This window comes from Balaenoptera musculus, chromosome 9 (assembly GCF_009873245.2).
Source record: "Balaenoptera musculus isolate JJ_BM4_2016_0621 chromosome 9, mBalMus1.pri.v3, whole genome shotgun sequence".
In the NCBI taxonomy this organism is placed as follows: domain Eukaryota; kingdom Metazoa; phylum Chordata; class Mammalia; order Artiodactyla; family Balaenopteridae; genus Balaenoptera; species Balaenoptera musculus.
Window position 1 is genome coordinate 30,511,463 of NC_045793.1, and position 14,978 is coordinate 30,526,440.

The window sequence follows — 14,978 nt, forward strand, 5'->3', positions numbered from 1 at the left end:
TTATTTGCACAGCCCACCATGGAACATGAACAATCAGCTTGTTGTAAGTACACAGAAATTCCCTCTTTCTACAATTATAGTTTATCATGCCGATTCTGAAGACAACGTAAGGAAACTGAGATCACGGCTCCAAAGAATTCTAGCATGCATTATGATGGTTTCCTTCAGTCAATACAAACGTGTTGTATGAGGTTTTTTTTTTTTAATGTGTAATCATCTTCATCATCGCCAATGTTCATGGTTTTAACAGGAAAAATTTTTATCAAAATGTTTTCCGTATTTTTTTGTTTTGCATTCAACTGGAACATTATGTTCAAAGATTTATTTTATTTATTTTATTAAAAAAGAGTTCTGGTCATAAGAAGCATCAATAGGCGGCATTTCATTGTGCTCATTCACAAAGTCAAAGGGCCACAGACTATTTCTCAGTATGACAGGTTAGACTCCATCAGAAATGCCATTTGGTGGTTTTATTTCCATCTTCAAGTTTGGAAACTCTGTCTTTGTTTCACTACCAACCTCCTTGCTTTGTCGTTTTCATCTGCAAAACGTTTATTGTGTCTTCTTTCTTCCACATTGGGATTCTTTCCACAGCCAGGGTTCAAATTCTCTTGGACCTGATTCCGATTGTCTTACAGAGCAGACACTCTGACAATGTTGCCTCCTGAGTACTCAGGAGACTCTGGCCTGTCATCTCCTTCGGGGGTGGTTACTGGAGGTGTTGGGATGCTTATTATTGCTGTAGTCACATAAGGTTGTTCACAGTTTAGTTTAACACACTCTTCCATTTTGGCATTTAAACTGGATCGGCTGATGAGGAAAAAATAGATTTAAGAAAGTGAGTTGTTTACTTAAAATTTTTTTCCACTAACGCAGGAATACATGTTTTCATGCTTATAAGTAACATTTTAAATGGCTAAGAACAATCACCAAGATTTTAAAAAATGAAACACCAAATCTTAAGATAAATTAATGTGAACATCAGGGCATTAACATCGAATAAGTGTCTAAAAGCCAGCTGAATTTGGTTCAATGTGTTTCTCAAAGTGTTTTCTACAAAAATGCAAAAAAGAGGAGCAGGTGAGTTTTAGAATGCCTAGGTTGAGCAAAGTAAAATAGTTTTCTCTAAGACAGGACCTCTGAGAGGTTTGAGATACCATCATGAAAGGGGCATACCCTGTGGATAAACCTCAATTCTCTTGACCACAGAATCTCTTTACTACCTTGTCTCTTTGGGATATATGAGGCCCTTAAGGCTCTCAAGTTAGTGACAGCCAGATGTTAAGAACTCAAGTTAGTCATTACTAATACTTAAACATTTTCCCAAGTGGCATTCTTGCATGAGTTATATACTCTGTGTGGGGAGGGGGAAAGAGGGTAGGAGTAAGGAGGGTAGACATAGGAACTTTATAAACTACTTTTTTTCCATAGAAAACTTAATTAAAATGTTTGTCCTAAGATTTTCTTTCTAAACACTTCTTCATTTTCTACTTTGTTTTGGAATAAATGTAAAACAACATACAGGTAGAATATCTTAGAGACAGAAATCTTTCATTGCTCCAACATTTAATATTCTAATCCCAGAGACATCTGATTTACGTAAGTCAGAGCCCAAATTCAGAATCTCATCCAGGTTTTCCACAAAGATTGTTGGATGCCAACAAAGAAGTAGCACTGAATTAACAGACTGTTAATCTGAAAAGATAGGCTTTTTAGTTTGAAGAAAAAAGGAAAATTCTTTGGGCAGAAATTGATCTTTTTAATGATTTATCTAGTTGAAATGTACTATTTGATACTTATTATTTCTCATGTATGATTTTGGTCAAAACAAGTAGCACGTAAACAGAAGCAAAGGGAAAATATCAATAGAAAAATTTCACTTAAATTGTCCATAAACTCACCAGAGGTAAACAATTTCAGCATTTTGCTTATCTTTTTTTGATATTGGATTGATTTTTGTGTTTGTTGAGGCCCCAAATACCTTTATGATCAAAATTGTATACTGATTCAAAAGATTCCTTTGGGCATAGTTTTAGTTTTCACTGTGACATTGACTATGTTGAATATTTTTGGGTGCTGTTGAATACCTTTCAATCCTATCAATGTCAATTTAATTAGTCTCTTTTGCTTGTGTTGACTATCATATCAGGCCACGTGTGTTGATTTAGGGGACTCCTGAGTGTAGAGGTATCTGCTCAAGAAAAAGTTGTGAGGTTGAAGAGGTAAGAATACATTTGTGTGTGCCTGACCTTCTTATCTTCTTTCTATTCTTTTAGTACTGATTCAGCTACTACCTTTGACTCTTAATGAATATTACAGTAGATTAATTTTCCGACTTGTTTCAGACCAGTTTTGTCTCATTCTAGACCCGAGGAACTAGGATTTAATTGCCACAGAGGTGGCAACAGGACAGCAGGGGGAGATGTGCTCTGAGAAGCAGCACAGGCGTGTGAACGCACACAGATTAATCTCAGGTACCTGTTAGATAGCGGGGTTCTCTCCACACATCTAATCTGAATCGTGCTGAGTTCCTGCACACTGCCTCGGTGGCTTCCTGATATGTTGGCGTTTGGAATGCGGAAAGTTTTTTTGTGTCGCCTTGAACAGCAAGTGCTGGTGACGCCTTGTTGTGAAGAGACAGAGGGACTGCGACTTGAAGGACGATTAACTGTTGCAACTTCCATGCAGCTTTCTTCGAAGACTTGTTCATCCACAAACTCGTGATTCTGTTCCATAGCGGTAAGAAATGTGAAAAGAGCACAGAAACACATTGTAACTTAAAAAAATGTATTTATTGCTTTTCCTGAAGTATGGTTGACTTACAGTATTATCACATTTTACCTCTGAAAAAAAGATTTGAATAGTTTTCTTTTTAGAAATGAAATATGCCCACGTACATTTACACTATCTTATGGGTAAAAAAATTATCATTTTCATAATAATTAGAATATCAAAGCTTCTTGTTGGCCTTTGTGTGAAAATAATATCTCTCTAGTTAGACCCTGAGATTGATATACACAGACTGATTTAGTATCTGTTTACAGACTAACTTTACCTTGAAATATCATTTATTAAGTTAAATATAAAATCTGGAAGTTATAAACTAAATATTAGAAACCCTCAAAAATGAATATAGATAATACCCATGGGGAATGTGTAAATTCACATGTACTTTATTTTTAAACAAACTGACAGACTGAAGTTATGAGAAAGAGACTATTTTAATAGAATGTTCCAAGTTAGATTGTCTGTTATATATTAGCAAATATTTTCACATGGGATTGAGAATATTTTTTAATTAGAAAATGAGATAACTAAGACAATTCCCATTCCTTTATATGCTCCTCTAAAATTCCCAGTGTATAGAAAAATATGACTTATTAAATAAGTAAAATAAGACTTATTCAATAAGTAAAATAAATTTATCAGAATGTATCACTTTATATCTGACCCAGAAGGGGTTAGCACTGAACTTTTGAGGTCTCCATTCTTATCTTTGTGATACATCACTGGCTGGACCCATGATCTCTGTCTATGTTCCTCTAACCCAGAAGCCAACAGTGATGGACATCATTTCATATACCACATCTTAGTGAAACAGTGTAAAATTTTCTTTTAAAATATTTGATAAAGAATTGCTTCCTAAATTGCCTATGCCAGACTTTTACCTCAGAAACATAAGGGAAAACATTTTTGGTCTGAACTACTAAGAATATCTTCAATTACTATTTTTTTTCTTTGTGTGGGTGGGAATAGTCTTATAATGGAAGGCTTTGTCCATGCCAAATTTCACTTAACCATCTCTCATCGTAAAATATTAGTAAAACAACTGAAGGAATTTACTGGCTAATAGGAAAAATATTGTTTTAGTTACTCATTTTGCCATTTCTTTGCTGAGACAAGCATTTTGAAGTAAATGAAATTTAACATTCTGTTTAGAGTCCAGAGGATAATATGATCAGCTAAGACAGAATTTCATGTTAAATATTAAATTTTATAGAAAAAAATATAGCTCACAAAGGAGTCACAATCTGTTTTCGTCTTTTACGGTGCACATTTCACATACATAATACAAGTCATAAGGCGTGACATTCTAATTTATCTCATCAGTGATTGAAAGGGAAGAAGTCATTCTGTGGCAGGTTAACATATATTTTTGTAGGTGGTGCAATTTAAACTATATTAATTAGTATTAAATAATTTTTGATTAAAAAAGCCCTAAAAGGTAACATAGTCAAAACATGAAAATAGAAAGAAAAAGATAGGGATAAATACATTTGATTATTGTTATCATTTAACTTTCAAAGAGTTATCCTAATAAAGTATACATCTTTATTTAAGATACTAATATAATCTGTTTAAAGCCCTCAAATAATTTTCCATTTATTACGAGATAAAGATCAAAATTTTCTACGTGCCTCCAAAACACAAGGTTATCTAGCCACTGTCTTCCTCTGCTCCTCTACTTGTGCCATGGTACCCTCTTTCCTCTGACCACCCTCAAGTTCTTTTACTTCCTCTTAGGCCAAGTTCCAGTCTTCTTCAGGTGCTTACATCAACTTTTAGCCCCTTCATTTCTTTGCCTAACTAACTCATAATCGTCCTGTGGGTCTTAACTCAAGTTCCACCAGGAAGCCCTGCCTGATCTGGTACCCTCTGGCTCCGCCCTCTTTGCCCCCAGTCTACTGGGGCCCCATTTTTGCTTCCCCTGATAGTTGTCCTTCTCCAGTAACATCCATGTTTTGTCCCAAACCTGCAGGCTCAAGGGGGGCAGAGGCCATACTTGACTTCACGGTGTACCTTGGGTCTGGCTCACTGTCTGGCACATAATAGGCAAGTAATACATGTTGGTTGAAAGACTATATAAGTATATGAATAAGTGGATGGACAGTATGTCAGAATTGAGAATACAAATATGTGTCTCTGGTGAGTGAACAAGCAGACTTGATTCAAATACAGTGAAAGTTTTATTCTGCTCTGTGGTCACAGACTGTGATCCCTTTTGACAAGCTAGCTAGGAAACAGATGCTTTTGTTAAAGAGGCGGTCCAACTGGGAGCTTACAAGTGGAGAAATGCAGACTGAATCCTCAGCCCCAAGGGGTATGCCAGTAATTAAATGCATCATTTTTCTTATGAGAACAGATAGTTTTTATTATCAATCTCTGTTTATTATACCTGTGAATGAAAGAAATGCTTATATTCAGTTATTCTCTATTTTGTTATTGCTATTGCTATTCCCTTTATCCAGATGTCAGGAACACTTAAACTTCATTATTTTTATTTCTGTTTAATCAGCATTTTAAGAATCAGGAGAAGAAGATATTTTATAGGACTTGCAGTCAGCTACTGGAAGACAATTTTCCATCTGCATTAAACTGATATTTTAGCCTATGGTTAAGATTACCACTAAGGATAAAAACATTTTAATAAGTCTCTAAAATACTTTCTAAGTTGAAACGTCACTACAGTCTTTCAAAGTAATTTCAATTATTGTGGATTTGTTTGGTTTTTAGTATATTTTGCAGTAATGCAGATGGTGAAATCGTGCTTGGATGCATTAAATATTCACAAAAACCAATGGGATTGCTGTCTGAGTTGCAGGGGCAGGCTGTCCTGCCTTTTCCTTACCGTGGTTTTTTCCAGGCAGTGAAGCAGGTGGTGGTGCTGGGTTTCAAAGCTGGAGCCGGATTTGCCAACAAAGGCTTGCTCATCCTCGGAGGACTGTTAACAGGGAGAAGACAGAAGGGCCTTCTATTTTATTTGCAAACAATGAGAACCTCGGCCACATATTTCCACAGAGAGGTCTGGCCTATTTCCTGAGATTAAATGGCAGCATTTAATTTTTTTTTAACTAAAATGGATCAAATGTAGAGTTGCTTTTGAGTTTGATAATCAGCATTTACATTTTCGTCAAATTAGCGGTCTGGCCTTTTAGACTTGCCTCCATGAATTGAAAATTTGATTTTCTTTTACTCATTCATCTCCCAACTACCTTTGAAAGCCTGGGATAATAATATTTAAGCTAGTACTTAGATAATCCTGAAACCACCATCATGCTTACCTACACAAAAGCTATTATGTAAGTAAAGATGATTGGAATCCTAAAAATTAAAAGAGTTTAGAGGTAAAAGTAAAGTTTCTCAAATTATATTTCATACCATGTGAACTTTATAACACAGAATGGTGTTCCCTCTTCAGTAAGAAGTATAACAAGACACCATGTCAACCTTCCCGCCGCCGCATCTCCACTCAAATGAACTTTAAGGAGCATACATAATTATTATTTTTTAATTTATTTATTTCTTTATTTATTTTTGGCTGTGTTGGGTCTTCGTTTCTGTGCAAGGGCTTTCTCTAGTTGCAGCAAGCGGGGGCCACTCTTCATCGCTGTGCGCGGGCCTCTCACTATCGCGGCCTCTCCCGTTGCGGAGCACAGGCTCCAGACGCGCAGGCTCAGTAGTTGTGGCTCACGGGCCTAGCTGCTCCGCGGTATGTGGGATCTTCCCAGACCAGGGCTCGAACCCGTGTCCCCTGCACTGGCAGGCAGACTCTCAACCGCTGCACCACCAGGGAAGCCCGCATACATAATTTTGAAATTAAAAAAAAAAAAAAAAAAAACCTAGGTATTTGAGTCGTTGAGAATTTTTGACTTTTCCCAAGTTTATGTGAGATAGGGCAGAAATATTGTCCAACCATGAATGGGAATCATGATTCACTGGCAATGTTTCATAGCCCAGCTTCTAGCCTCCAGCCAGTAAGATGGTACAGGGCGACAGGCATGGAATTGGCTATTTTTCCAAGGAGTTCTGGTTTGTTTTTGTGGAAATATGGTATTATAAACCATAATATGTATACTAAACATACAGAGTCATTGTATTCCACGTGGGATGCCATTGTTAGAAAACAATTTTCATGGATAGTTCTAGTAAAGACACATTTTTTTCCTCTTAAAAAAAAAGAGAAAAGATGGTACAGGGCGAGGTTATTAAAAGATGACACTTTTGTTGTTTCATAGCCATTTTCGTAATTACCCACAATAAAATTATATGGTTAAGTAGAACTAAATCAATATTGCACGAATAATTTGAACATTAAAGGAAACGAAATGCTTGACTGTACCTGCAGTTGGTTACTGAGTAAGCCATTCCGTTTGCTCTGCATATAAGCGTTTGCACTTCCGCTTTTGGCTGCCCGGATCCTGGCCAGTCTGGCTTTCTGTAAGAGAAAAAAAAGCAATGTCCTATTAAGATCTATGACTGGATTTCTTAAAACACTGAGTGCATTCTTATATAATCCTACTGTCAGCGTACATATTTTTAAAAGCATGCCAGCTTCTCACAAGTAACTACTGAAAAGTAAACTTTCACCATTTAAGTGCTTTATTTTAGTTAATGTTTATCAGTGAGATTGATGAACTACTTTGGAGTTGGGTTATACATTTAAGAATTGTAATTAAGTCTTTACAGTAAGATCACGTTATTTCAGTGTTGTTTCTGTCAATTGTATCAAGAGAAAAATAGCAGTACGGCTTATATTTTCACTTATCCCAATCTGAGTGACTTAATGAAATGAAGACCCAGCAAACCAACAGCCAACTTCTTTTCATTTAAACTAATGTTCTTTTTAAATTTAGTAATTATGTTCCAGGAACCTATTGCCTTTCTTTTTTTTCTTTCCTCCTCTCTTCCCCACTCCTCCCCTCCCCTCTCCTCTCTATTTCTTACTTGCTTCCCTCCCGCTCTCCTTCCTTCCTTCCTCTCTCCCTTCCTTCAGTCCTTCCTTAAAAAAAAACTATTCAGTTCTATCTGCATCCTCAAATATCAAATTCTGTTTTTGCAATTCTTTTGTTAAATTGGCCAGTGTAGACGCTGTATTGAACAACATGGGCTCTCTAAAAAAAATTAAAAATCCCTAAATTTATCCACTTTGTCTACTGGTTGGACTTCTGATATTCTGTTCTACTTTAAAACTGCTGTTGTATATCTGCCCCAGACTGTCATGGTATGAGTCTGGTTTTCATTTCCTGGGAAGCACTATCTTGGTGACCATTCTGTTCGTGTGACGCATATAACAAGTGTATGTAAGGAAGAAACTGGAGTGGCTTGGGTAAGAACTTACTTGTAATGACTCCATTTGTTCCCTTTCTAAACAACCCAGAGGAAGACTATCTCAGTCTCTAGCCCTGGAATCTTCTTTTTAATAAAACAATTTTAATTATCTAGATTTTTTAAATGGAAAATGAATATATACATATGACAAAAATTTTGAGACTGCAATAGTACATGAAAAACAAGTAAGTCTCTCTGGACTTACCTACTCCTGTTCTTCAGAGTCAACCACTGGCAATATTTCTAGAGAATCTTACCAGAAATATTCTAGATATATAAACGCAAATATATATTCCTATGTATATATGCATACATTTTTACTCGGTAGAATATGCTGCACACTCTTCTGCACTCAGCTGTTTTCATTTAGTACAAGTGGGACTCCTCCCATATCTACATAAAGCCACCTCATCTATTTAGGGTTGTGTAATATACCACTGTAGGAATGAGAAGCATCATTTAGCTAGCAGGCCAACCACAATTAATTTTTAAAGCATTTTTTGCTACTACAAGCGATGTTGCCCGCTTGGAACTGATCTGCAAGACAAATTTCTAGAAGCAGCATTATTCCTGGATCAAAGGGTGTGTGTGTTTGTTTTGTTTGATAGGTTTTGCCAAACTTCCCTCCACAGTTGTACCAAGGCGCCCTTTTACCCACACCCACAGCATTTGACAGTAGCACTGAGACGTTGGAAGCTCTCAGAATAGCATTAAGACATCATCTGGCTTCAACCCCATCCCTTCTCTCTTCCTCTGTGAATTTCTTCTTCCTGTGTGCTGATTCCAGGTTAAAATAAAACTCTGTACAAAGATCATATTTATAAGTGATGGGAAAAATAGACAAATTTCACTTTCGGTTGGCACGATAGTGTTCAGATGACTCAAAACACTGAGACAGTACTAGAGAATGAAGTTGGAAGGTAGAAAATGCTTAACTTCAAGCTGTGTGGTGCAGCCAGGATTTCAGAACAGACTCAATAAAACAACGGGAAGTGACAAGCACATTTGGAAATGACTTAGAATTGACGTAATAATTCAGAAATAAGTAATATAAATATACGTTTGGTTTCCAGAAAGGGGTATTGTTGAAACTTCAGTCCTAAAGTCTCACTGGGCTCCTGGAACATTCAATGCCTTTTCTGGTTCCCTTCCTCCCTCAACCTTCCCCTCCTCCCCCACTCCCCTCCTCTTTCTTTCCTTCTTTCTTTCTTTTTTTTTTTTTTGCAGCCACTGCATGTAATTATATTGCCTATATCATAGTTACTAGTCTCACCTATGTCATTCTCCAAGCATTTAGCCTCAGTATTAGGAAATACTACTTTCTTTCATAAATGAGACATGTACATTACCTAAAAATACTGTCCAACAAAGGAAAATGACATATTTTCCATAATGGAAAACCTACATATTATGGCAACCACTACCACAGAAGTAGTTCTAAGTTTAAGGAAAAAGAAACAGTTGTTTTAGAGACAGAATAGCCATTTTGCTAAGTCATGTACTGTGTTAGAAAAAGAACCTCCCATCTCAGTTTCATTCACGACTTCTCTTTCATTTTACTACAATACTATATGAGTTAATTGGTTTACTTGGTCTTGTGGCGCACCATGCCAAATGTCTGCTGAATGCTGGCCTTCAACCAGAATACCAGAAATAGTAGATTAAAAAATGGAAATACGTATAAGGCATTAAAATGCAAGACATGGTAATGCTTTCAAGATATATTAAGCTTTGGCTAAGAAGATAATATTCATAAAAAGATAAAAGTAAAAATAAAGTCAAACAGAATTGCCAAATAGAGAATAGAGATAGCAAGTGACGTAAGATTTGGGAGGAAGAGAGAAATGACTATGAGTTGGTCTGTCAAGGGAAAGTTACATTGAGGATGCGGGACTTGGGACATACGATTCAGAAATCTGAAGAGAGTAAGAAAAGAGACTAAATGTCTCCATATTCTGCCATTATATTCTGGTGTGTGTGTGTGTGTGTGTGTGTGTGTGTGTGTGTGTGTGTAGAAGAGGATTTTTCTTCAGATACTGAATACTTGCTATTTTAATTGAAAAGAGCAAGTGCAGATATGCAAGACTGTCTTATTTTAATTGTGTATAAGGTTTTGCTTGAGCTTGGTGCTGTCAATGGGACTAAACATAAAAAATTCTGGTCTAAAAAAGCATTTTGTAATATTTATTATTCAGCTTGACTGACACTTTTACTGAATGGACATCTTGCTTGGCTGAATTAGCTGGTTATTTTTGCTTAACTCTGATATTTGTCAAATCACCCAGTTCCAGATAAACTATCTTAGCCTAACGAATGTTTATTGTTTTTTAAAAAATTTCTTGGGAAGGAAAATAGAAAATATTCCTTGGTAAGTAACTTATTTATTTCCATATCCACCTTTCTTTCTTAGATGACTTTGTTCAGTTTTTGGTCACAGACTATTTACTGGACATGTCACATTAGGTTACTATATTTGGCTTTCTATATACTAGTAGTCACAATATTAAAATTCATTGCATTATGGCAGAAACTTAGAATACAGGAGATACTTTAAAGATAAAAAATTCATAAAACATGCTTTTCAATTTAGTGTACTTTTTAAATATCATATTTATTTATTTTTGCATTCTAAATTTATTTAGACAAAAAAGCTTCTAAAACATTCTAAGATTTTCTATATTGATTTGCTTGTTGCAGATGACAAAATTTAAAAAAATAACATATTTTGAAGACTGGTTTATTTGAAAATCAGATTTCTACTTCGAACAGTTTTCATGCAGGTAGCTCTTTTTTTTTTGGCATTGAGAAAATGAATGATAGGTGGCTCATATTAAAGAAGAAGTTTCTAGACTGGAGATGGATGGATGCTGGAGAGCTATGCTTTTTGTAGGATTTCTGTTATTTTTAAACAATGCACTTGTGTGTACCCAATAGAGAGACTGTAGTGTGTGGGCAGAGCCACAGCTGTGGTACATGACAAGCCCTGATGGAGGCCAACTGTGGCCAAAATTCCTCCATCTCTGCTTGTGAAAGTGTGCCCTGCCTGAGACTACAACTGCCCAGAGGGTACCTTGTTTATTGGATTATCAGTTTTATTTATTACTCTTCTCTACAATAATTAGTTAAAGGCTTGATACTTGTCCAAAAATGGGGGATTCCATAAAGCAAGAAACTACAAGGCTAAAAGAGTGATTCTTTGCTAAAGGAAGCAGACCTCTGACAATGGATGTCAACAAATTCTCTGGACAACATGCTGTGTGACCATGTTGATTAACCCGAACTTTCCAAAGAGTTACTTTATGAGGTTTTATATTTTATACTGTATGAAGTATAAAGTATACTTTTGCTTTACTAAAGAGATCAACATTGTTCGAAAGCATGTTTAAAATCCTGTTCTAGAACTACGTACAAAGCCAGTTATGAACTGCACCAAAATCTCTCATGATATTTTATAGTTATACCCATATTGTATATCCACTTTAGTCATGGTTATGAATTTTTTTTGATATTAAAAAAATAAATCTATTCTTAAAGGACATGATACAGTATCCATGAAGAATCCTGGAAATCTAGCACCATAGCCTTAAGGAAACTGTAAAAGAGATTTCCGTAATTATTTTTAAGTAACAAGGGCCCTGACTCTCAAGGTGATTATTTTGACAAAGAATGGGGAGGGGAAGTGTGCTAACATTTAGTCAGTTTTTCTTTTTTTTAACATCTTTATTGGAGTATAATTGCTTTACAATGGTGTGTTAGTTTCTGCTGTATAACAAAGTGAATCAGCTGTACGTATACATATGTTCCCATATCCCCTCCCTCTTGTAGTTAGTTTTTCTGAGAGGCATCTATCTTAGTGTTCAAGTGTGTGAACCTGGAAGCCAGATCCCTTGGATTGAGTGAGAGTTCTCCAATTTTTTAGGTATGCAACCTTAGAATTTCTCAAATCCTGGGTAGTTTAGAATTCTCATCTACGAAATAGGAATAATAATGGTAACTAACTTCTAGACTTGTTGAGAAGACTATATGAATTATTTTTTTTTTAAAAAAACATCAAACCAATACCTGGCACATAGGAAGCCACCAGTAAATGTTAAATCTTGTTAATATTATGATATGCTTATATATATTTATATACATTTACATATAATCTTAATCGTATTGTGATGTAGGTATTGTTTTCCTGCCTTCACAAATGAGTATGCAACCTGTTTACTCTGAGGTTAGTTCACTGATGTGAAGTTCAGAGAAACAGTAAACTGCTGGGCCAAAAATAAAACTCAGCTACTAATGATCAAATTTCTCCTACTTCCTGTGTCAACTATGTTGGATATCTGAGACATATTTTGGTGCCCTTTAATAGCCCCTGTCTACTGGAACCAGCTTGATCCCTGACGGACAGAGACTAAATGAATCAGATCAAGAAATCTGATTCTAATAAAATTTGCCAAGAATCTATCTTTGATTTTACTACTATCATTACTGTTGTTCACCAAATATTTCTTTCCTTTTGTCTCTGGTTGCACAGGAGGATTGTCTTTCTCTGCCTGTTTTGAAGTTACACACGGCTATGTGACTTACTTTGGTTAAGGCAGTAGAGATGGAAGTGATTTGGCCCACTTCCAGGAGGAAGTTTTAGGAGTCAGTGTGTGAATCATCATGTCCTTTTACCCCTGCTTGAATGACTGCAGATGCACATTGCCAAGATGGAGTTTCTATCACCAGACCAATCTGTAGCATGATTAAGAAATACTCCTTGTTGCTTTAAGCCACTAAGATATTAAGGTTCTTTTTTACTATAGTATAATTTAGCTTGTGCTGACTGATGCAACTATCGACCAAATCCAGAACACTGAATAGCCAGTAGGGGATTTTAAAGCTTACTATACAAAATGGGAGACACTAAATCGTGGTTGCCCAGAACTGAATACACACCTTTTGTGCTCTCCGTTTGTCTGCTCGTTGATTTTGGTGGTAGATTCGACTGAAGTTGGATACAATCACTGGGACAGGCAGAGCAATGACCAAGACCCCGCTCAGCGAACAGATGGATCCAAAAATCTTCCCTGCTATGGTTTTTGGTACCATGTCACCATACCTTGGGTTAGAGAAAAAAATATATTAAGTCATAGAAAGTTATTTCTATCTGCTACAAATAGTTTTCAGCTTTAACTCAAATGATTTTTTGGACCAATGTATCTCTACTTCATGGCTAAAATATACATGGCTTAAGACTTCAATAAACTAGACATTATGAATATCTGAGTATAAAAATTACCTTTCAACTTTGCAGAAATTGACTCTAACATTTACAAATTGCTTTGATTGGAAAATATTTTAAGCCAGATGATGTAATGAGAACTGTTTAATTTGTCCTTTATATCACATGGCATTGTTCTTTACATTTACTTATAGTCAACATTTCCATGCTGAATTTTATAGTCTAGATAACACTCTTTTCCACTTAATTTTTTTCAACATTGGACTGGTTATGAAATTTAAATAGAAAAAGTGGTACACCACATTCCTGTCATCAGATATACTATCTTAAAAAAATGAACTTTCCAAGGTCCCATTAACCTTCACTTGTGAAATCCAATGGCCATTTCTCCATGATGATCTTACTCAATCTCTTATTTGTACTTGATTCGTTTTCTCTCTCCTTAAAATACTTTCTGTTGGCTTCAATGTTAGCAAATTTCCTTAGTGGCCTTCTACCTCATTGGTTGCTTCTTCTCCATCTTCTTTTCTGGCTCCTTTCCCTTATCTGATTTCTAAATTTTGGAGTAATTTAGGTCTCAGCCTCTTATCTTCTCCGTATAAACCCTCTTCCTATGTGATTTTATCCAGTCCCATAGCTTAGAACTATCTACATGCTGCCGATACACTAATTTACATTGACACCCCTGATGTCTATCTTGAAAATCAGACAGTGGGTTCTGCTCTGATTATTCCTACCGCTAGATGTTTAAGAACCAATTAAGACTTAAATTAGCCAAAAAGGAACTCTTATTTCCCTAGCTTCCTCCAGCCCCCTCAAATCTGTTCCTCTCATAGTCTACCACCTCTAATTAAATGGAACCACAAACCACCCAGTTGATCATATCAACACAGAAAGAGCCACCCAATCTTTAGTCCCTGCATCTCATTTCTCAGTTAGTCTTGCTGCCTCTGACCAAACTAAATTATATTCCATCCGGGTCTCTTTCCTCAACCTCCATTTTACAATAATCTAAGCCATCATCATCGCTTCCCAGAGCCATGGATATTGCTTCTTACTTGAACTTCCTTTTCTACATTTACCTCGTTAGAATTCATACCAATATAACAGCCAGAGTTATAGTTTTTAAAATGGAGATTGGGCTCTTGCTACTTTGCTTAAACCTTCTAATAAACCTGAAACTAAAATAAATCCAAACTCCTCACTTTTGTCTCCAACGGTTTACATCCTTTAGTTTCTGGCTATATTTCAAACCATCTTCCACCAGGCTCCCCATCCTCTGGCCACACTGGCCATCTGAATTTCTATCACATGTGCAGCCCCTAGATCATCATTATTCAGGTTGAGACTTAATTGTCTCCATTCCAGAAGTTATTTTCTGGCCATCTTCCCCTTAGTGGTGTTATTCTTCTCCCCCAGTCTTTCTCTATAACACCTTCCCATTTGATTATCTTCACAGTACTTATTAACGCACGAAACTTTCTAATTTGTTAATGTGTTTATTCTTTGGCTCCCCACATGCCCTGCTGACATGAGAATATAACCCTGATAAAGCTGGAGCTGTTCTATTTTGTATCTCACTAGCACAAAGCAAGTTCTTAATAAATATTAGTTAAATGAATATACTTTCTCTACCTTATTGATATAGAGT

General features: G+C 36.1%; 1 protein-coding gene across 1 annotated transcript in view; it reads right to left on the reverse strand.

Moving 5' to 3' along the window:
• Positions 1-208: 208 nt before the first annotated feature.
• The window catches only part of KCND2 (potassium voltage-gated channel subfamily D member 2), a 464,958-nt gene continuing 450,188 nt past the window's right edge, over positions 209-14,978 (reverse strand). Inside the window, exons 2-6 of the mRNA XM_036864420.1 lie at positions 13,042-13,204; positions 7,121-7,216; positions 5,630-5,722; positions 2,479-2,726; positions 209-810 (exon numbers count right to left, since the gene is read on the reverse strand). Of these exons, the coding sequence (XP_036720315.1) occupies positions 633-810; positions 2,479-2,726; positions 5,630-5,722; positions 7,121-7,216; positions 13,042-13,204 (778 nt within the window). The 3' untranslated portion in view covers positions 209-632. The remainder of the gene's footprint in view (positions 811-2,478; positions 2,727-5,629; positions 5,723-7,120; positions 7,217-13,041; positions 13,205-14,978) is intronic.